Source organism: Crocuta crocuta, unplaced genomic scaffold (genome assembly GCF_008692635.1).
Source record: "Crocuta crocuta isolate KB4526 unplaced genomic scaffold, BGI_CrCroc_1.0 scaffold101, whole genome shotgun sequence".
Taxonomy (NCBI): Eukaryota; Metazoa; Chordata; class Mammalia; order Carnivora; family Hyaenidae; genus Crocuta; species Crocuta crocuta.
This window is the reverse complement of record NW_027527956.1, coordinates 5,121,130-5,145,162: the sequence shown is the minus strand read 5'-3', so window position 1 is coordinate 5,145,162 and position 24,033 is coordinate 5,121,130. Positions and strand designations below refer to the sequence as shown.

The following is a 24,033-nucleotide window of genomic DNA, read 5'->3' as shown; positions in this document are numbered from 1 at the left end:
CTCAACTCCCTGTCCTCGGTCACACCCGTTCCCTCTCCAGGCACTCCCCACGAGACAGCGGTGCACGGGGACAGGGCATTACCTTTTAAATCACACGTTATTTGACAAAAATTAAAAATGTTACCAATTGGTCAAAACATGAAGTTCAAACAACTGCTACCGCTTCAACTGTTCCCCTGTCCATCAACTGTTTGCGCTGCTAACTGTGCCGTCCTGGGGGGGCTCTCTGTCGCACCTGCTCTGGCTGACATATAACGGAAAAGACCCGTTCTCCTGGCCAAGCGGGGGGGCCGGGAGCACGCTGTTGGTGAGTCTTGAGGCAGATGCTCTCACTCCACCACATGATAGCAAACGACGGGAACGGACGAACTGCCTGCTAACTGTTTTGATAAATGAAATGAATCCTCTTAAAAACGACAACAACTTAAGAACCCGAGCCCCTTACCAGCATGCAAGTAAGCCAGGTCCGGGTTTTCGATGTCCGGGTGCTGCTCCTTCAGGTGGTTCCGGAATTCCACGGGCACGTTCGTCCCGTAGTCACACTTGGGGCAGTTGTACATCTTGACCCCCTCATGTTTGCCGGTGTGCAGAATGTGTTTGCGGATATTTTCAGCACAGTTGGACCTACAAATCGGAAAGGAAAGTAAACCAAGTTAAGGCCAGGTAACACAGACAAGGTCAGCGGCCAGAGCACGCAGGTGAGACCTCACGAGGCACCGGTCCGGGTGCTGGACTCGCACATGAACTTAAACCTGTGTGTTCATTAGTCCCATGAGGCTGGCAGTCTTTGTGACCTTGGTGCTCATTTTTAAGTTGGTCTTTTACCTCAGTTCGATGCACCACCAGAAGCAGAAAATCCCAGGGTCTACGGTTTTAATAAAAAAAGATTCTGGTGCCGCGTGGGGGCACTCAAGGAGCCTCCTTCACCCCAAAAACACACCTTTGAGGAGGAAGGAGAGGTGCAGAGGGAGCGCTGTTGCCTCCACTGAAGTCAGAGCAGTAAGGAAACAAAGAAACTTTGGTTTTTAAGTTCTGCCAAGCGAGCTGCCTCGAAGGCAGGCTCTAAAACGGTCTGGAGACAGAGAAGCAGCAGAGCGCTACGTGCCCGCGAGTTCTCCACGTTGGGGTAGGTTTCTGAGCGCCAGGACCTGAGAGACACAGTGAGGGCTTGTGTATCACACGCCAAGTAGCCCTGAAAATAGCAAGAGATCCCTCTCCCGCTGTCTGCAGACAATTCAGCAATGTGAGGCCTGAAACGCCTGGGTACCGGGGGCCTGGCCTCCGCTCCCTGAAACAAACTCTTCCACTTGCTCCTTCATCTGTCTCTGCATCTTTGCATCAGAGACAGCACACCTAGGCCCTTTCTGAACTCGTACACAGCTACTTCCTTTGTTAGAACAAAGTTATAAAAAGAGCACTGCACAAATTCAAGCAGGTCAGTGCAGGCTGCGCTTAACTAGAAATAAAGAAAAAATGAGGCTGGCCTCAGGTTTCCCGCAGAGCGAAATTAAGTGCAGGAAGAACATCAAGCAATAGGATTATCAGCTTTCCTTGAGGGTATCGCCCAAGAACAAAATCATGCTGGACGCCGTGTGAAGTGAGGGTCCTGTGACCGATCTGGTAGGAGAATGTAGCAGCGAACACCCGTCACAATGCCGGGAGGTGATGCAGGTTGTGCACCGCCTGACACCTCTTGGGACAGGGGTGCTGTGTGTGATCCACGGCATCGCACGTTTGCTTCCAGGAATGCACCCTGGGAAACACCGGCGAAGGATACAAAGAGGGCTCTCACCCCACAACTTTATAGTAGCTATGCTATCGCTCACGGGTAAAGGCAACCAATGACATCAGAAATCCAGAGACCCAGAAAATACATTATCTATTTACTCGTGAGCAGAGGAGCATGGAGGAGTATCAGGAAAGCAAGGCAGAGTCCATGCCAGTGGCTCTAGGAAGAGCATCCCACAAATGGGACAGGGACATCCTTTCCTAGTGACATCCAGATGAAGCAGAAATGCAAATACCTCCCTTGCGAATGGGCATCCTGCATTATGGGAACAGTCCTGTAACTGGATCCACATATTCCTTTGGAGAAGCCAGGCCACCTCCCTCCCATCCCCAGGAAGAGGAAGTCATCAAATGCACATGCCCAATGGGACGTAGTCAGAAAGACTAAATCCGACAGATTCCTCTACAGCTAGACTAGAAAGAAACACATCAAAATATTAACGCAGCTATATGGCAATGCCCACTTCTATTTTCCAAATATACTTCAATTATGTATTAACAGTTACATTAAAAATATTTATAGGAGCGCCTGGGTGGCTTAGTTGGTTAAGCTTCTGACTCCTGATTTTGGCTCAGGTCACAATCTCATGGTTCATGAAATCAAGCCCTGCATCAGACTCTGGGCTGACAGCTTGGGATTCTCTCTCTCTCTCCCTCTCTCTCTGCCCCTCCTCTGCTCACACTCTCTCTCTAAAAATAAACAAACATATAAGAGATATTTATAATAACAACACCTTTAAAAATAAGGAAAACTGGAACAACAGAGATTGTTTTTCAGTTATTTTCAGCTTTGCCTTTGGCAAGGACTCTGTCAAGCTTTATGTTAACTTTCTCTTAAAATTAGACTAAGTTTGTGAAAATATGCATGTACAGCTAATCTCTTTCTTGCCACTACTGAGTCACGAAACTTTCTGTTTATATAAATCCCTATTGCTAATTAATAATCACAATACTCAGTACTTGGTAAAGAATGAATAAATGCCTAATGTGCCCTCTGTGCTTCTCACTGACCTGCTCCTTTGAGGCTATCACTTCTGGAGGCAGAAACAGTGGGAGATTTTATGGAGAAGGAAGGGACCATCAGGAGATGGGCTGACTATCAAAGGTCACAGCTAGAAACTGGCTAGGACCTCCTTCCTTATATATTTACATATCAAAGATACTAGACAGGTTCTAAGAAAAGGGTGGGGTTGTAGAGTCTCTTGATTGTAGAAATGTCCTTGGGTGAAGAGCTCTGCATCATGGGGACAAAAGTAGCACCAGAAAACATCTGAAGCCGGATGAAACAAATGTCCATTTTTATAATTCAAAGGGAGAGGACCGTTTTTTGAATTCCCTAATGAGCTGAGTAAACTGTTCCAAATGATTCCCCTAATTCCGCAGACCCCTCTTTGTTCTCCACTGCACGGCGGACCCCCCCTTAATTCACCAATGTTCACTCACACCCAGGAGTGAGAACAAAACGCTCCCACTGTACTTAGTACTGTTATCAGGACTGCCCGCTCTTTGGTGCCACCTATATTATTTCCTTCTGGAAAAAGCTAGGCATTGAGAACCATCACAGACAGTCCTGATCAGGTGAGGAAGTTAGAATTACCAAAGCCCACCAACTTCAATACATAATGCATACTTAAGTACAAGATGATACGAAGCCATGAGGGGCGCCTGGGTGGCTTAGTCGGAANATGCTTCGTATATCTCTTAAAGAGATGACATCGAAAACAGAATATTTTGTTTGTAGGAACAGTGTATCTTGGGCAAAAATGAACTAACATCTCTTAGGACCTAAAGAACATGTGGAAGTTAACAATCAGACCAATGATAAAGGAAGTAAGGGGGGGGGGGGTGGTTAAAAGACAAAAGGCTTCTTTTTATTTAAAAATATAGACAAAACAAGAAAGAAGTGGTGTGGAGCTTGATATTTATAAGGTATTAAGGACTACTTCGTACACATATATTTACATATACCTATATTTTTATTTATACTATATATACTGTTGACATGTTTTATGTATAATACATCTCTATATATTTTATAATTTTATGTTTTATACACAGAGGTAAGACACATTAAATACATGTTAACAAGAAAATAAAATAGGCAATATCTGTCTGTAAAAGTACATTTTATGTATTTCATGGGTGATAGTGTATTTGTACGCAGTCAAAATCTGTTGTTCTGCACTGAATGTTATGTGATAGTAAACTTTTTAAAATATTGGGACAGGGGAGCCTGGGTGGCTCAGTCATTTGAGTGTCAACTCTTGATTTTGGCTCAGGTCATGATCTCACAGTTGGTGGGATCGAACCTCACGTTGGGCTCTGCACGGACAGCGCGGGTGTGACTTGGGATTCTCTCTCTCTCTCTCTCTCTCTCTCAAAATAAATAAATAAACATTTAAAAAAAATAAAATACTGGGACAAAAATGAGCCTTTCACACCTGCAAAATCAAATGACTCGAATCAAAGCCTAAAAAGGAGAAGCTGTGACATATTATGTCAATATGATTTAAAGCAGAACACCTGTGGTAAGTAAGGGCAAACTTTGGTCCCTGCACTTGAGAACATCATGTAACATACCGCTGAACACAGAGTAATGTCACAAAATTCAGTGAATAATAAATAGACCAGACACCTTCTGCTAAGTAACTCTGAATGTTATTCGGCCTGAAAATGATCATCCTTCCCCAAAACAGAATTTATGAGTAGTAATCAGAATGGTAAATTGAAGTGGGGCTAATCAAAGATGGGACGTGCGGGAGAAGGAAGGATGTTCTAAGATATTATTTCTAATAGGGTCATATCTAAACCGCCAGGCATAACAGCAGCTAAGCCAATGGGGCATACGGTAATCGGGAGTGAGTGACTGAATAATGTCTTCACTTTGACACTGATTTCTAAGATAAAAAGCTTATTTTTGTCCCGTGTTCATAGACTGGAAGACTTAATATTATTAAGATGGCAATACTCCCCAAACTGATGTCCAGATTTAATGCACTTCCTGTCAAACGCTCAGGTGGATTTTTTACAGAAATCGAAATGCTGACCCGAAAGTTCATACGGAAACGCACAGGGCCTAGAAGAGCCAAAACAGTCTCAGGAAAGAACTAAGTCGGAAGACTCAGACTTTCAAAAGCCATGGTAATCCAGACAGGGTGGTGCAGGAGAAAAGGACAGGTCAAGGGACACGGCGCAGTTCCATCAGCACAGGGATGAGGCGGCGTTCAGGACCTGCTGGGGCTACTGCACGCACCGCGTTAGGGGGAAAGGTAGATTCTGGAATGTGACAGGATGAAAACCCTGAGGCAGGTACTACATATCCATGAAGACACTGAAGTATGACGTGTTCTGTAAAATACAAGCTGGGCAGCAGGAAAAGGACCAAGACGGGAACGAATCTTAAGGCTTCTTAAGTTACCTGGTAAAGGACGTATTTCACTCCATTGAAAGGCAGTGTGTTTCAAAACAATAAGCAGAACATCAAAAGTGCTTCTAGATCTCTGCAAAATTATTTCTTAGTACTACTTACTAACTCGCTACCTATTAGCACAAAAAACATTAAATTTATGTTCTATTTAACCTAAGGAAAAGGAAGTTTAAAAAAATTCTGTAGAATTTGACGTATGTCATTTAGGTTATTAAAATGAAAAGCACCAGTGAAATTGTGGAACAAACATACATTTGCGTATTTCAAACAAACAGCCTAACAAACATTTCAAATACATAAATGGTTATATAGAGTAGAAGCCTCCCTCCTACTGCTCAGATAACTCCTTCTCCCCCAGGGAGATACAGCTTATAATTTCTTATCAGTTTTTGGGGAGAATTATAAACAACTTTTTCAGGCCACAATATACTCTCTACCCTCCTGGCATATAAACTTGCTGGCCTAACATAAGTCTGCATCTTGCTCTCCTCACCTAACAAGGCAGCATCGGAATCTTCCCACGTCAGCATGTAAGAGCCTCCCGATGCCACTTTGTGCCTTCCCAACAATTCCCTCCCTTTCTTGCCTCCTTTTTCTCCTTTTTTTTAATAGCCACACAGTATTCTACAGTATGAACACCACGTATTAGATTTACGTGATCCTCTATGGATGGGCATTTAGGTTGTTTCCAATCACTTGGAGAATAAGCAAGGCTGCAGCAAATAATCTCGCAACGCGCTATTTCTCAGGATGCCAAGACGATCTCATGATGCCAAGTGGAAGTGTTTCAAACGTCAATGGGCATATGCTTTTTTAATTTTGATAAATTCGGCCAAATCGCCCTCCAGAGAAGTTGTATCAATTCACACTTCTACCAACAATGTTTGAGAGATCCTGTTTCCACACATTCTTGCCAATGAAGCGTGTTACCAAACTTTCAAATTTTTGCCAATTTGGTAGGAGAAAAAAGCTCCAGCTACCTGGAGTTTCATTTTTTAAAAAATTTTTTAGTTTTAATTTGCATTTCTCTTATAATGAATGAGGTTAAGTACCTTCAAATAGTGAAATGCCATACGTATTTTTTCATGCACTGTTTTCATATTTTGATCTGCCTTTTTTTCTTAGTGTTGTTAGTCATTTTCTTAAACATTAAGGAGACTGACTGTCTATGAGAGAAGCTGCAAATATTTTTTCCTTAGTTTCCTTTTTCTTCTTTTGACTTTGCTTATGGTAAAGTTTTTAAATTGTGTTCTATGGCTTTCTTATTCGGAAGTTATAAAAGAATTGTCCCAAATTTGGTTCTAGTACTTGCATAGTTGTATACCTTACATTAAGTATTAGAGGCATTTCTCGAAGCCACCCTAGAGCATGCTGCACACGCAGACCCAGAATGCTGGCTGGACCTGTCACCACCAGCCGCTGACCGTGCCTCTTCCCCCGCTGACTTGAAATGCCATCTTACTGATAATTTTATTTGTTCGAAGCTAATTCCGGACTTTCTTATGTAGTGAGCTAGTCAGTGTGTGCACGTGCCAATCTTTTCAACAAGCCGGGCTGCAGGAGGCTCGCATCTGATAGAGCTCGCTCATCCTTCCACACTGCTCTGTTTCCTCCTAGATCACAGCATGCGAGTCAGGCTGTCATGGAGTCCGTCCTAGGGCTGTGGTCTTCGGCAGGTGTGGCAAACACCCTGAGTTAACTACAGAACCAGAGAGACCTGGGCCGGTAACAAATTAATATCCCTGACACAACGGAGTATTCTCTATGTATTTATTAATATGCAATGATAATATGATCTTTCTGATCAAGAAGCCAAAGCAGAGAGAGTGGCCCACATACCGTGTGCGGAAGTGTGCGGAGAGTGCTTGCACATGGAGATCCTAAATAAATCTGGGTTTTCTGTTTTCCCAAGGGAAGCCACATATCTGCCCCAGCACTCCCAAGTTCTCCCGTGTGAAATTAATGATGGTCTTAATCTTTTGGTAACAATCTGGCACGTTACATATGTGAACTGACATAAAAAAATTCTGAAAGTTCTACTTAAAGAAATATGTCAGTTTTGCTTAACACCTTGATATCCAAACTTCCTGGCCACAGAACTCTTTTTGTTTTATGGGAATAATATATGTTTCTCATAAGGCTTTCAGGAGAATTAAAGTAAATCACATAAATCACATTAAACATGTTCAGAAAATACAGGAGGTACTCAATTCTTTTTTTATTACTACTACTAGTCTTTCTTTTAAATGCAAGAGAGTGCAACTATCGGGATCATTGTTAGCCCTCTTTTTACTGTATATGAAAGGTAATTTCAATTCATGTGAGTAAAAACAGAGTCCCCAAATAGTTATATAGAATATATGTGTGTACACACTGAGAAATGCAATTTCTTCTCCTGCTTGCTTTGGAATCTAGTCTATGAACTCCTATCCTTAAAAATAATTACTCTGTAGTTAAGTTTTATATATTGGAAAGAGTGCATCAATACCATGCACGCTAGCATTTATTTATGTAAAATTTCAGTGGAAAGGGTTTCTACTATATCTTTATAACAGTAATTTAAAATGACTAAGGAAAAATCCAAAGAAGGTATTCATGTAAATTAAACTTAAGAAGTTACTCACGTATTTTTTTTTAAACCAGTAGTATTTAACTATAAGTTTACTGGGCAAAAAACCAGTCTGAGCAAAACAGGACATTCTCTGGGGAGAGGAACGTCAAGCTGTTGAGTCGCCACAGGCTGGAGGAAAGTGCGCCGGTGCACAGGCTCAGGGACCATGTCATGGTTTATGTAACATGGTCCAACGTACACAGTCCTCTACTGCTTATGTTCTCACGGAAGGGCCCATAAGGAAAGAGCCTGATAATTTTAGACTACAGAACATTTGTGTTGCTTAAATTTAAAATTGGTGAGAAGTTATAAGAATAAGGAATTTCACATTCCTCTGCCTAAAATGAAACATGTTATCAATGATGTTTAGCAAATGAATGTCATTTGGAGTGTTAAAACAAATACATCATCAGAATAGAAAGCACAAAGATCCATGTATATAAGGGATAAAGATGTCATTTTGGATCAATAAGGAAATGATGGGTTTTATGTAATAAATGGTGTTGAGTCAACTGCCTGCTGTATGGGGAAAAACAAATTAGATTCCTATGGCCTTAAACATGTAAAAATAAATGCCATTTGGATTTTAAGATTAACATAAGCAAACTAAACTACAAAAGTGCTAGAAGAAAATACCAGAAAATATTTTTATAATCTTGGTTGGAAAGAGCATTCCTAAATTTTAAAACCCAAATGCTACAAAAAGATGTAGCAGAATACACTTCATAAAAGTTAAAACAGCTATACAGCATAATACATTATAAAGTTAAAAGACAAGTCAGGGAAATGGAGAGAATCTATGCAACACATATAAAAACAAATGGTAAATAGAAAGACTACAAAATGAGTACTCATGATTAATAAGAAATAAAGACAAATATCTCAAAAACTGAATGAAGAGCATAAGCAAGAAATCCATAATGGGGATCTATAAAACGTTATGTAAGCATTAAAAGGTAATCAATGACTCTAGTAGCCAAGGAAATACAAATTAAAGCCTAACGTAACAGAAGAGCAAAATTTAAGAAGACTGGTAACATTAATTGTTGGTAAGGGAAACTGCCTTCAAACTTAAGATATACATACACTCTTGGATTTAGGAGTTCAGTTTCTAGAAATTAGCCCCAAAGAGAATTGCTAAGCCCTTGTTTATAACACCTAGACACTAGGAAGAAATCTGAAGCCAGATGTCTGTTAGCAGAGGAATGGATCATTACTTTCGGTGATCCACATCGTGGGATTCAACACTGCTGAGAGGCAAGTTAACGTACAAGCGTGCTTCCCAGGGCAGGAGCTGGAGCCTCCCAGAGCTTCCCGGTAGCCACCTCCACCCTGGTACAACACTGGGCAGACACAGCCAGAAAGGGCCTCCCCTAGCCATGAACACTTCCTGCTGTCAGAACAAGGCAAGAGGCCTGGACTGCCGAGCACAGCCCTGAACGCATATCTCAGTGGCGCAGCTGACAAGCTGCACAGCTCCAGAACTTCACCGGTCCAACGTCCTACACCATGACCAGTCTGATGTTGCTGCAGAGGACAGGAGGTCTGGGTGTGGGCAGGGGCCATGGCCACGCACTGCTCTGTGACTTTCTCCCAGATAGTGTTGTTGAAAAAGTCCTAGGGTGTACTAGTGTGTACGCTGTTCATCATTCATCCTTATTTGTTGGACAAAAGCCATCAAGTAAACTGAGGCAAACCTTATGTGCCACCAAGGAAAATTTTCCAAGGTATAATATTAAGTCAAAACAAAAATAAGGCAAGTCCCAGGTACACATACATGGCTCTTCCAGCTTTTTAAAATTACATAGTCAAATCGATAAATAAATGCATTAAATGGGTAGAAGAAGGACGGCCAGCAAACTATTTGTGGTAATTATCTTTATGGAAAAGTGTCCAAGTCAGGAAACTTGTATGTTTGCTTAGTGTATTTTTAGATGACTTGGATGATTCATGAGAATATCTTCTAAGTTTTACTCATGGAAAGCTTACATGATCAGAGCATGTATTTTAAAAACAAGTGGATTGTACAGTATTGTATCAAATGTAAATGCTATAAACAAAAGCAGTATAGCGGACATAAGCTGAGAATCGACGTGGAAATCTCTAAATGCAAAGATTCTCCTGTTCACATAGGACAATTCAAACTGATGAATCAGGTGAAAGATTTAAGTAAGGTAAGTCAAGTTGTAAAGGTCATCACTTGGATTACCAAACAGAATATTATAATGAAAACAGGGAAGACAGGAGGGGTGTAGTGGAAAACAGGGTAAACGAGCCAATTTTTGACTACGTACGTCACAACAGCCAGATGCTGTCCATAAACAAAGACAGGAATAAGCAAAGTACTTAGCTTAACTCCAGCAGGACCGAAATACGAATGATTACAGGTGGTTATCTCAGGGAAGCGGGGTGCAGCAGGTAGACTCTGACTTTTCAAATGACAGAGTTCAAACAGTAACAAAAACGTACAATGGTAAGTTTTGTGGTTATTTAAGTAAAATAGATATTTTAAAATAATGGCATGTTTAATTACTTACAGAATTATACAAAGCTCTTTTTTTGTTGTTTGCTAAGATAAAAAGAGTTTATAGATATCAGAAGTAATCATGAAATACAATGTCTTGATTTGTTTTCTACAAATTTTAATTGGACAGTTTCTGGATCTCCCTGCTTTAAATTCTATGAATATTCTTTTTAGTTTTTCCCATTAACTAAGTGGTGGCGTCTATGGATAATTCATACCAGATCACTTATATTCATGACTTTCTGCTGTTCATAAATCTCAATTCTTTGAAATGAATCGCTATGGCCACAGGAATTTATGTACATTTTCTCTGTTTCTCGATTATAATTATGTTAGCATTTGTTATGTGATATCAGGAGACGTGCATCATCTGACGCTGCAAAAGAGCCACGTGTTCTAAGAAAAAAGAATTTGGGGCGCCTGGGAGGCTCAGCCAGTTGAGCACCAACTTCAGCTCATGTCATGAACTGGTGGCTCATGAGTTCGAGCCCCGCGTCGGGCTCTGTGCTGACAGCTCGGAGCCTGGAGCTGCTTCAGAGTCTGTGTCTCCCTCTCTCTGTCCTTCCCGTGCCAGTGCACTCTCTGTCTCTCTGTCTCTCTCTCTCAAAAATAAAATAAACATTAAAAAAATTAAAAAGAGTTTGTCGGTTAGCACAGAAGTGGACGAAGGCTGATGCATTACTGGTCACCTTCCACTATTCCTGTAGACAGAAGTGTGCGGGTTCCAGGTTATATTCCTGTCCTGGATTCACATCCACGTTCTGAGTGGAGCTAGCGCCCAACGGCAGCCGCCGCAGCAGCCTGCGTGTGCCCCACAGAGGGCTTCTGTGCATCAGCGTGGTTGGGGGCTGGTCTGGAAGCCACGGGAACAAGGCCAGCCTTCCACACCCACTCACTGGAAGGCACTTTCAGAACAGAAGTCATGGCTGCTTGATTACGGCTTCGGTTCATAAGGAAAGTACACAGTTATAAGAAAAGTCTACTTTCACATGTATTAACTTATTATTTTCAAAAACAATTTATTCAACATATATTTAATTTAGTGCCTTCCCCACACAAAAAAGAAGCAAAGAGGAACCATTTTGGTCCCGCCCTCAAAGACAATATGATTTGACAGAGGAGTCATGTATGTAACAGCCATAACTCAAGACTGTGCTTCCTAACATGAAACTTCATTTTGAAACAGCGTTGAGAATCTCACCTGTTCACTGCTGCTCCCCCCCCTCCAGTGGCATCTTTAATTGACAATGTCTAAAATCACCTTGGTTTCTACACTGTTCAAAATGCTTTATTGATTTCAACTGATCGTGTGCACACTCGTGTCTGGACACAGCACCACCTGTGACAGGCCTGTCATGCAAGAGTTTCGTCTACCGCTAATACTGCTACTTCTGTTCCCAAGAGCAGACACAACCTCCCACCCACTCTTCACCATTCATGGTGCCACGGTCATGGCCGAGTACACGACATCGCCGTGCAATCTGCTCGAGGTGTCTACAACCAGGAAGAGGGGTAACGGGCTTTACACCTAGCGACCTCCTTCCCGCCTTCCACTCTGCTGGAGAACAATGAAAATCATAAGGAAATAAATGGTAGGAAGTGACACTGAACTCTGCTAGAAACCCACACTATTTTGTTAGAATTTAACATTTCAAGAATAGGCCCCTCATATGTCCTGTTAAGTGAGAAGAGGAGACGGACTTAAATGTGCAGACAGACTTGGCCTGTCCTCTGTGTCGTTTGGTGGGAGGAGGGGCCGCCAGTAAGTGCGAGCCCTGAGAAACCTTGATTCTCCTTCACTCTTCTTTAGATCAAAGGGAAAAAATACATTTCATTAACTGTTTCAATCCTTAACAACCCGCTGTGTTGCCGTGTAGGAAAGGAGGGAACTTCTGCAGCAGGAGTTCCATGAGACTTTAACGTGCTGCTCGTCAGGAGTGTAACGGGGGCGAACAAAGGGTACGGTATCGCGCGGGCTCCTCAAACTCACTTGGCCACAAAAACACATTTTCTAGGCTGACCTAACAACACGGCTTGAAGATTGCGATTTGTGAAATTCAAAAAGTCAAATGAGCCCTGCAAGGGTTCCACCTCCTTCCATCTCCCGCCTGGCCGGCAATCGGCGCAGGTGGACGCTCTCTGCAGCACTACCCGGGGCTCTGCCTGTACCGGACCCTTGGCAAACACAGCCCTGCCCCCCCAACTCTTCGTGTCTTAGCATTATTTCCTCACAGGACGCGGTTTACTCTTTCTTTTTGTTAACCAGCTACGCTTAGCAAAGTGCAATGCTGTAAAACCAGGAAAGGCATGTGGATGAAAAGGCTTCTGAGAAAAAGGATGTGTACTAAGGAAGCATAGGAAAGTGGGGCCTGACCATCTTCCCAGGTCCACGCGACCTCGGGAGTAGTACTGTGAGACAGGCCGTGGCGGCAACACAGAGCACAGAGACGCGATCACAAAGGGGCCCGGACTACTGTGGCTTGAAATTAGTCACCTGCAAAAAAAAGCCTACTTCGCAGATCACGTTACACACACACACACCCCATATATAGAATTTACTGGAGATTTTGTAGTTGAAAGCTTTTTCAAATTTAAGGTGCTACAAGTAAAATTTCACTGAACCAAAAATATGTTTCACGCTATTTCTGATACTCAAGGTCAGTGCTTGGTTTTGCTTTGGACAATCTAATAATGTTGAAGAGAAAAATAAAAAGACTCAATTTAAAACACCAACAGCTTCCTTCCTGTGAGCCTAAGAGCGCAGCTGACCAGGTGCTTTTACAGACCCGATCTTGTAAACTGCCACATGCCAACAGCTCTGGGAGTCTAACGGGGCTGAGCGTGGGGGCTGCCCTAAGATTTAAACACTAATTCTCAAGTGGCTGAAAGGAGACTGCATTTCCCCCGCCCCCAGCTGGTACACTGGGGAACTGGCCAGTAACCCACCCAAGGCGGGGTCAGGGCAAGAGGTGGACAAGAGAGAAGACAGAAAGTTTCCTTGCTGGTCCATCTACCCAGTAGCCGTGCTGTGCTGCCACAGGAAACCGTGAACTTGCCCATTTTTGAAAGTCTTTTGAAAGAATCTTTCCCTGGCTCTCCCTCTGTTCCTTACAGAGCTCTCTGAGGTAAGTGTATATTTGCTTGATGGTAGACTTCAAGCGAATACTTTTATTAATTTTGTTAAACTGTCGTACCAAGGAGCGTTTAAAGCTTTTTATAATTCTGAAGTGATATGTATATGATTACTTTGGAAGAAACAGTTAATAGAAAACCGACACTGATGACGAGGGGCCACCGGAATTATTTAATAATCTACGTCCATTTTTACAAAATGGTCCACGTAATCCATTTAAAAATAATAACTGGTTCATTTCAGTCTCTGCACACAATGCTTCCCTTTGTCCCTTGTAAGTCTCTCAAATGTCTTATTTTAAAGGAATATATAGTAGTCCCGGAAGACATTTTCCCATTTCTATTCTCTCCGGCTCCTGCGAGCCCTCGTTGTGTGTGATAAGGCAATCCCCTCCGGGATCGGAGCTGTGTAGTTTCGCACCACGAGTGACAAGGACTCGGCTTGAATAACTGCTGTGCGTAGGTTGTAATTATGTCAGCTGGAGTGTTGAACAAGGGGACTGATTAATGTGAGCGCCGGCCCAGGCGCAGGCCCTATCAAAACCTCCACGCGGGCCAGCAGTGGGGACGGGTTAAAGCGAAAAGACAAAACATGCTGTATCGCCCGTGATAGATGAATTGTTCAAACAGTCTTCAGGCAGATGCTCCGGGACAGTATAATATACAATTACTCTGCCTTATCACTTTCCCAGGGACAATAAAGCTTCCTCCTTCTATAGCTCATGTGAGTGAAGGCAAAATTCGTTTTACTTTTACAACACTGACTCACTTATCATGGTGCCTTGATTGTGCTTTTACAGCTAAAGCAAACATATATTCCACTTTTAAACTAAAAAAAAAACAAAAACAAAAACAAATACAAAAAAACTTAAAAATAAAACTGGATCCTTGTTTTGAATCTCCTCTGCGTCAGAGCACACCATGTTTTAAGAGATTGTTTTGTTAAAAATGGAGGCGAGGAAGGTGATATATGTGTGTGTGCATGTTAGTTAAAAACAAGTACATATAACTCAAGAAGTGAGATTTGGATTGTATAATCATTACATTCATAACATCATTTTTCAGTGGCCATAGAGAAATCATTAACTGAAAGGAACATGTAATTAAAAATATATATATGCTGCGATCATCCATATATCTCTCAGGCCCAGGCACACGGCTCCTTGAGTATGAGAGGGTACATTCCCAATGACACACTCGTTACCGCCATTCCTACTTGGTATCTCTGGGTCCCTTTTTCCGTAAGAAAGCGGAGTGAGTCTAGGAAAAGGAGGCTGCCCGACCGTGTGGAGAACCCGCTGTAGACAATACTGAAACGAACCTACTTCAGGCGTGCTATGGTGATTGCTCCTACTACCTTTACTTGTACTCACACAAAAGCTGCCCAAAATCTGTGACAAGATGTACAGAACCATCTCAATTTGCAAAGGAAAATGAATGCACTTTTCATTGGTAAAGTTAAAAAACAAGCTAAAACCAAGAAACTGAGTTGCTGCCATAACCATTCTGGGATGACCGTCATTTATAATGAAACAAAACAGCCAGAAATCCAATAGGATCAAAGGAAATCCACACACAACATCCCTGAATGCTAAGACAAACCAACAAAAAGCATATGTCAGCCCGTGGTACAATACCGATGACTTTGCAGGGGTGTGGTATGGCTGACACCGACACTCGGCACTGACAATACGCCCTACGCTACGTACCCTCTCACCCTAAGGAGGGATCTATTCGATTCTCTCTTCATGCTATTCACACACTGACCCCATTACCCACATGATCCTTATTATTACATTTCTCTTGGCAGAACCACTCCGGAAGAGTTCCAGGTTTCTAGACATATGGCAATTTGACGAAGGTACGGGATCTACCTGAAACTGTCACACAGAAGGCTCAGCACAAGTGGACAAAGAAGGTGTGATGAAGTCTACAGTGACAGCAGAGCTCCGCCATATTGACAACCACTTGGACCTGGACACACAACAAGACAGGTGAAGGGAGTCGGGTGTCATCGCAGAGAGCGCCCGAGCCCCCCACTGGCTGACAGCGTCACTAGCCTAGCCTGTTAGATTTATTGGTCTGAGAAGGACCCTGAGACACTCACAAAAACTGTTTAAGGCACAGGAAAGATGTCACATTTTGAAAGATTACATTTAAAAATGAGTGTCTGTTAAATGATTACACTGAATTGTGAAGCTGGTGCCAAGCACAGTTTTGAGCTGCATACAACAGTTAAACTATGACGGCCTTTGTGGAAATTCTTCCCATAAAACAAACAGAATCCTAACGTTTGGAGGGGGGAGGGGAGAGGGGAGGCAGATTAATACCATTACACAGTCTCTAGGTTCTCGATTCAAAAGTTCTAACACAACGAAGGTACAGGTGGGTGTGGCGCAGCACCCCAAAATGCAGGGATGCTGTTACAACAGATGCGCGATCGGATTCCGAGGGTCTGAAGCTGCAGCTCCCCGGGACACGGGGGTTCCTATGGAGAGAACGGGAGGTGCCGCTCCGACTCACGAGGGCTTGCACCAAGTCGTGGAGGACGGCTCCAACAAAGCAGATCATCAGCACCCCTTCCGCGGCACAAAACCAGGATGCCGGGCCACACGTGCGCCATCCCGGTGTCCGGGGGTAAGGCAGTACCCAACCTCGCTACTTCAGGCGGCTCTGGCATGGCGGCAGGTAGGCATTCAGGTAAAGCCTAAGCGGCAATCTGTAGCACTCACTCACTCACTCAAATGAAGACAGAGGACAGGTACCAAGTGCACCTGCCCAGCGGCCCGTCCAGCTCCCGCCGTCCCGCAAGTGTGCTCAGGGGCCGGCTGCAGGACCAGCGACCTGCATTCTCACCGTCTCCTCACTTCTGCGCACGTGCCTGGCCTCTGTCCCCACCCCTTACTGGCAGGGGTCTCCCCTAGAGAATCCGTGACCTCTCGGTGGTGCAGCAGGGGGACGCCACCACCCTTACTCTGAAGCGTCTGACGCCGCTGAGCTCGGCCTGTCTGCTGCCCCGAGGTCCCTTCCATTTCTGGGAAGCTGCTTCTCAGTCTCTGTTAGGCTTGAAATTTGCCCCTCTGCATTTTTCCTGTTCCCCACTTTCAAGGGAAACATCGCTCATATTGACGCCTTCAAGTTCTCGGTCTGTGAATTCTGGTTACATTTCTCCTGCCACGTTTCCATGAGGTTAGTGCACGGGCATCTCGGAGTTAACGCACCCGAACCTCACTCGTTCTGCTGCACGGACCCTCCTCCCGCAGCGAAGGCCTCGAGAACAGCACCGCCGCTAGCCCTGTAGCGCCGGCCCTGGCATCTAAAGGGTGGCATCAATCTGTCAAGCTGGACTTGACCTCACTGAATTGGACCACGCAGCCCTCCTGGCAAGCCTGGGATCCGCTTCCCACTTCACCCTGTGTCCAGGTGTCCCTTTAGGGTTAGGTGCTTCCTCTTTCCACCACGATCTTTTCAATCATCTATTACATGACCTCCCTGTCCCGTTACATCCCTCTTGGGCTCACACTTTGCACTGCATCAATGATCTTCGAAAAACAAAATGTGAGTATGTCCTTTCCTTCCTAAAATTCTTCACCGGCCCTTGGGGTAAAAGTCAAGCTACCCAGGGCGGACTCTCCCTGTCCTTCACCACCTACTCCGTGTGCCTGCAATCCAGGCTGGCCGAAGTAACAAGATTACTGAAAATCAAATGAACAGCATAATTTGGGAGACAAAAACAAAACGGAATCTTATTTTTAACTAAAATTAAAGCTATCTTAAGTTTATAGAACAAAAACAGTTCTCAAACTTAGCCATCAACCACTTCTTACCCCCAAAAACACAATCTAAGAGACTAATTTACGAACAAGAACTAAAAATTTGCCACATTTTCTCTCAATGGGAAAATTCTAATTTGGTTTATGTTTGTTAAAGATAGAGCCAAGCACCACTAACATATATTCGAACCCTACTCAGTGAGAGATCTCCAGAAGATACAAAAGGAGGAATGAGACAGGAAAGGAGGAATGAGGGTTGTTTAGCAAGATTCAGGTTGAAATAATTACGAGTAAGGAATTAAACTTGAAGGGGCATGAGTAAGGGTTAATATGAGGTTTGAATTCCCTGTGTGTGGGGGGGGAAGTATCAGGTTACATATTATGTCACAGAATAACAGACTCTGGTTTATTTCTACTTCAGCTCACTCACTGGTAGCTCTCTAGTAAGAAGAATATAGTATCATTCTCTGAAAGAAACTTTAGGGGTATTACTTATTCTAGAACTTCTCACAAAGCTAATATTTCTCACAAATAGGAGAAAGCCAACAGTTCTTTAATTGAGAAAACAGAGACGAGTCTTATTTGTTATCTTCTTAAAGTAACGCAGATCACACGCATGTCCGTCCACACTGCAGGCCGTGCCCTCCTCACCGATGGAGTTCAGTGTATAGAAGACACGTGGATACAGAGCCAGGTTGTGTCTTGCACCTCATATAAGGTACTGCATCACCATTTTCTAAATGTTTCACGTTTTTCTTTCTCCCTCACTTGTTTATAGGTTCTAGCATAGGTAGCAATATTTCAGAATCTGTGAAAACCACGGATCTGAAAACAAAATGACACAACTACTGTCCTATCATTCTTATAGCACTAATGACACTGGTCCAACTTGTATGTGCTTCGAGCTATGTTAATATTGCTTTGTTACTTTCTCCCACAGCCACACTAAGTCTGTGAAACCCAATCCCACGCTGGAAGGTGTGCCTGATGTTCTACTGACTCTCGTCAGCCCCTCCTGTGATTACGGAGTTTTCCCTAATCAGCTACTCTGCGTGCGCCTCTGACGCTAGGAGATATAGATAGTTACACAGTGGAGTGTTTTGTTGTGTGATAATAGCTCTAATGTCTAAGGAATAACTTATTATGCAAGAGACTATTGCCCAAAAAAATATTTTCTATTTTTTTCATCTCTAAGGCCTTACTTTCTGCCACAATATATACACATATATCTAACTACCACCCAGGGGACTGTCCATAGTAATTCCTTGTAGAAAGACCATCCCCAAAGATAGCTTTGGTCCTTTTATAATGACTGGATTTGGGATTCAGCAACGGCAGTTAGATAAACATGTTTGTCTAGATTCTCCTTGAACAGATAGCAGAGGGAACGTGTGGTCACTTTGTGTTCAAAATGGCTCTTCTAATTAATCTATGATCTCAATGCTTATTTCAGCCTCATCCACAAACAAAACAACTTAACTTGTATGATAAACAGAACAAATTATCTCAGTGTTTTTCCCCCTTTTAAAGACACCTGAACAAAACTGTAATTTTTAATGCTGTGGAATCTATTTGTTTTAAAAGTCCACAGATTTCTCTTACTCACATGAGCTTTGTTTGGTGAAAATTTACCTGCATTAACTAAAGGCCCGACATAAAGACTTGTGCCGCCTCAGGACAGAGCTGTCCGGCCCAAACGCACGTTTACAAAGCCCATGTGCTTGGTGCTACAGGGCAAGGAAGGAAAGTCTGAGTTACACGTGCTGCATATAAAATTAACACTAGAACTAAACAGTACAGAAAATACAAAACCAAACCAAAACCACAATTAGAACCACCGAGTTTAAACAACAACAACAACAACAACAACAACAAAAAACCCTAAGAAAATGGTCAGAGAAAAAGAGAACATACTTGTTCAAAGAGAATTTAGTTTCTGCTGACGCAGGTAAAAAAAAAAACCATTAGGCAAAGCAAGGATACACTTACACTGGGTGCGCCCTTCTGAATCCACTACAGAAAATCTGAAAAGAAGATCCACTGAGGTAATTCTGTAAGACAACCCCTCAAGAGCCCACGGTAGGTCACGGGGACCCCCTGAGGCAGACAGTACACATCCATCACAGGGGTCATCTCGACCCGCACCAGGAGGGTCCCCCAGCACTACTGATGCTTGCCACCAGCCACGCTGCTGACATCTACCTGTGCTCAGCTGGCCGTGCGGGGGTGCCGGGGCGCGCTGGCCTTCCGGGAGGTCACCACTCTCGGAGGAAAGCCTTGCGACTGTCACCATGCTATGAAAAGTTTGTGAGGTGGCTGGATTTCTAGGCTTCGAAACTAACCTTTCAGTCTAGTACCTTCGTGTTTTATTCAGCTAACTGGATTAGCAGTTACAATAGAGTGGGATATAGAGGTGACGGACTTGAGGTTAATGAAATAATGAGACAGTATTCATTGACACATGACAAAAATACTGTTTTCTTTAATTTTATTTATTTTTTGGTGAGGACATTTAAGTCCTAGTCTATTACCTAATTTCAGTGATACAACAGTCTTATCAAAAATAGTCACTGTGTTTTACACGAAGATCCTAAGACTTTCCTCATCTTATAACTGCAAGTTTCTCCCCACCTGTCTAGCGGCGCCCATGCCCAGCCCCTAAAAACCACTTTTCTGTTCTCTGTTTCTAGGAGTTTGTCCTTTTCTTTTCTTTTCTTTTCTTTTTTATGATTCCAAAGATATGTGATTATCACGCAGGATTAGCCTTTCTCTGTCTGGCTTAATTCACTGACAAAAATGGTTTTGATTTAAAGTCTGTTCTGATAGAACGAGGCTTGTAGCATTAATCAAATTGCTATCAGTACAAATTTTGTCTAATATTAATACTAGATATTTTCATTTGATCACTTTTATGCAGTGTTATTCTTCTTTGAGCACTTCACAATTGCCCATAAGAAAGGAACGCTACCTCTGATTTTTCTGACAACTGTTTGGTGTGTACAATTTCACCTCTCTCGCTATAGATGATGTTGGGCTACGTAGACTAACGCCGGCTTTTCCCTCTTCTCATTACTCAGGGCAAATCCAAGTTGGCTCCATCCACTGCCTCTCCCAGTACAACCTGTGAACCTGCACAGGAAGCCACAGGAAAATTGAAACTCTCAGAAGAGATCATCCAAAAGGAGAAAATTATCCCCTGTGGAGTCAGTCTCCTTAGCTCAGGATGCTGCTAGAACAAATGCAAGGTAAGAACAAGGAGACCCACTGTGCACTGAATTCTTAATGCTTCAATAGCCAAGGAGGTTTGTCTTATTACTTAATTATGCATAATAAACATAAAATGTTTATAGAGCAAAATTATATATAAATACATAACATTATCTGAGGCCTGAAACAAATGTTCATAACTGAGACTCTTTATAGAAATGTATGTTTGAAAAATTATTTCAAACTTTAAGGGGAAATAATTATTACAAATACAATTTTTTGTCCTTGTATCTTAAAACGATCTAAAAAATGCTTCCAGCATCTTGTGAAATTAAAAGAGAATTCAGCCACAATTTTTTCACAAATACTTTCTAAGACAGATAACATATTTCCAATGGTTGTGAGAAATGGTGAATTCTCTCTACTCCAGTCACATATGTGAAAACTTACCAAATTTAATTATAAGAAAGACTAAAGAAAATATTCAGAGGGGTAATAAAAGAGATGTTAAGGAGTTTCACAAAAAGCCCATTTCTAGTTGAGATACCACCTCTTCCTGGGTTAAATATTGCATCAAATATTCTTAGCTTCCCCCTCAGCCAGACAGGAAAGAAAAATCTTGAGATCATAACCTTATGTATTAATGACCTCTGTGGGATGCACCAGCCAGGAGCTAAGTGAACCAACAGGTAGGGGGGAAAAAATCAAAGTGTATTTGCTACAAGTTTAGCAAACAATACAGTGAATCTTTAATATGAGGCAGGGATTGTAGATTTTATTCCACCGTGACATGATCTATGATATTTCTATTAGGGTTATAATGTCAAGTAACTTAAATAATAAGAATAGTAAATAAAATAACAAGTAGAAGAATAAAAAAAAATTTTTTAAAGAATGTGTGTAAGACTAGAAGTACGAAGGCAGTTACACAGTAGAGGAAAAGTCTAGACAAAAGCAATCGAAGGGAACACTGAAGTTACTCCAACATCCTATACTGTGTTATAGGGACACAATACGTAAATGATCAAATTGCCAGAGTTTCACTTGAAATTTTAGTTTTCTTTAATTTGCTAAATGGCATTTAAAGTGTAATATGCTATTATCTTAAGTATTTTTAGTACTACAGGTAGCATTTTGTCTTAGTTCTCATGAAGTATCAGTGGTTTACTGTTTCATATACATTTATTGTATTTCCCCCACAAATCCTAAATAAAAACCAGAAGCCAATGAGATGTTTCACATAAAAGAAAGCCCAATTATAACCATCTTGTGTGTGTGTGTGTGTGTGTGTGTGTGTGTGTGTGTGTGTGTAAGAGTCAGTGTCACCAGTGAAACAGAACATAGTCTGATATTAACAAATTCTATGGGGAAATGAAGACTTAACGTTTTTAGAAAGAGTACTTACTATAACATTCTAGAGGTTTTCTATTTTGTAACACAGAAGTGACAATTAATACATAACAAAGGGAAATAAAAATATAGAAAAAACGCTAGACTGTTTCCATTTAATGTAGAAACAAATCTTAAGAACTTGCTGCATAGGTAATATGGTAGGACATTGTGCCATGAATCTAAATTTATGCTTTGAAATTATAATGAATAGTAAATAATGGTGAAAAAGTTACAGAGTAATGATGGAATATACTGATTTATAATAGATTAGACTTTTGGATGTTTTAGACAGTAAAAGCTTAGGAAACGGGTACATGTTTACATCTGAATAGAATGAGATGTCATTGCCTAAATTAATAATGCAAACTTGAAAAATAGCTCCAGGTTCAAAAGACCAATTATAAAATTCTTCTGTAAACAAATCTATATTCACATTTTTCATGAATAATGATAACTACAAGTATTTCTTCACTAATATTCCATTTATATAATAAAAAATATATTTTCAAGTAAAACTTAAATAATACTTCAGTTTCTAATGATGGTAACTTTACCTGCAAATAAATGTTAATAATGACAAAGATAGGAATAATTTTTATCTATCTATATTAAGGGATAATTTTATCTATCTGAAGGAATAATTTTATCTGCCTATATTAAGAACAAAAATCTAAATGGGAAAGAGTTATTTAAGTATTTTAAGCAATAAAATATTACAGAAAAATATCAAGACAAAAATTATCATATCTTCTTTGAAATATGTGATCATTTTTTTTCTTCAATAGTTTATTGTGTGATCATCTTAAAAATGGAAATCACACACACTCAAATTTATCTACCCTGTGAAAAAAGATATTGTCCTTGTTGTTGTAAGATAGAAATGGTAAGCCTTTCCTGCTTATTACGCTATGCAACCAAAACATTCCTTGTGAACTGCTTATTTTTAAGTCTTCTGTTTATCAACAAGAAAACAAAAGTTATCTGCTGTAAATTCCATACTTCATTAATAGTTCCTACATCACTATTCATGTATTTGCTAGGTTTTGTATTCCTCGGCAAGGTTAACTTGTCTTTTGCTCACCACTGAAAGCAGACCTAACCACATGTACACAGAATGATTGTACAAAGACTGTCCTACAAATACAAAGCGTTCAAACTACTAACTGTCAGTAATAATCAAATTTTTTAAAAGTTTGAAGTGAAGAAAAAACCAGGTTTTTATTAAGAATTTCAAACATTTCAAAAGGAAATGTGACAGATCGTTAGATTTAAGTGTCCTGAGTATTAACTCATAGGACAGCGACAATATTCTAAGAAAACACAATCTCCTTTTGTGCCCAGTGGCTGATGGAGGGTCAGATGGAGCCCGGCGGGCGCAGACACACTTCTACGTGGAAGGGACAGGACGTCCGGGAGATTACGTGGAAGGGACAGGACGTCCAGCAAAAAACTTGCACGCGGGACAGGAAGTATCACTTCATGCTCAGCAAAAGCGTAACACAATTTCAGACCGAGAAACTGGAAGGGGCTTAAATGTTACGCACACAACGACTTAAGAGTCTAGCAAAACACGGGACTTACTGGTGAGACAGTATTCAAATCCCAACCATTGTGGTAATACTATTATTAAAAACCATATATCATACTTCCAGGAATTTTTTTGGGGAATGTTTTATTTATTTCTAGGAGAGAGAGAGAGAGAGAGAGAGAGAGAGCGTGAGCAGGGGAGGGTCAGAGAGAGAGGGAGTCACAGACTGAAACAGGCTCCAGGCTCTGAGCCGGCAGTCAGCACAGAGCCCGACGCGGGGCTCGAACCCACGAACCGCGAGATCATGACCTAAGCGAAAGTCGGACGCTTAACCAGGAATTTGTTTCTCAAAGTCACGCATAAGATATGCATTAAGACTTAGGAATAAGCACTTTTAAGGTAAAAAACTAAAAATGGTCCAGATGTCTAAAAACTTAATAAAGTGGCTACTGTTTATTACTCTAACTCAGACCTATGCAAGTATTAGAATTTTATAATGGAAGAGAAATTTCCAAATGAGGCACTTGAAATTCTAAAGTATTTCAGCAATTATCCAACAACTGATTTTGGATTTAATGGGTTTTTAACAACTTCAAAAACCGGGGGAACCCCACCATGGCGTGTGTTATAAATACACTTCACACACGGAGG

General features: G+C 41.7%; 1 protein-coding gene across 1 annotated transcript in view; it reads right to left on the bottom strand.

Moving 5' to 3' along the window:
* Positions 1-24,033, bottom strand: part of ZNF407 (zinc finger protein 407) — a 445,422-nt gene that overhangs the window by 143,518 nt on the left and 277,871 nt on the right. Inside the window, exon 8 of the mRNA XM_077752692.1 lies at positions 446-624. Within this exon, the coding sequence (XP_077608818.1) occupies positions 446-624 (179 nt within the window). The remainder of the gene's footprint in view (positions 1-445; positions 625-24,033) is intronic.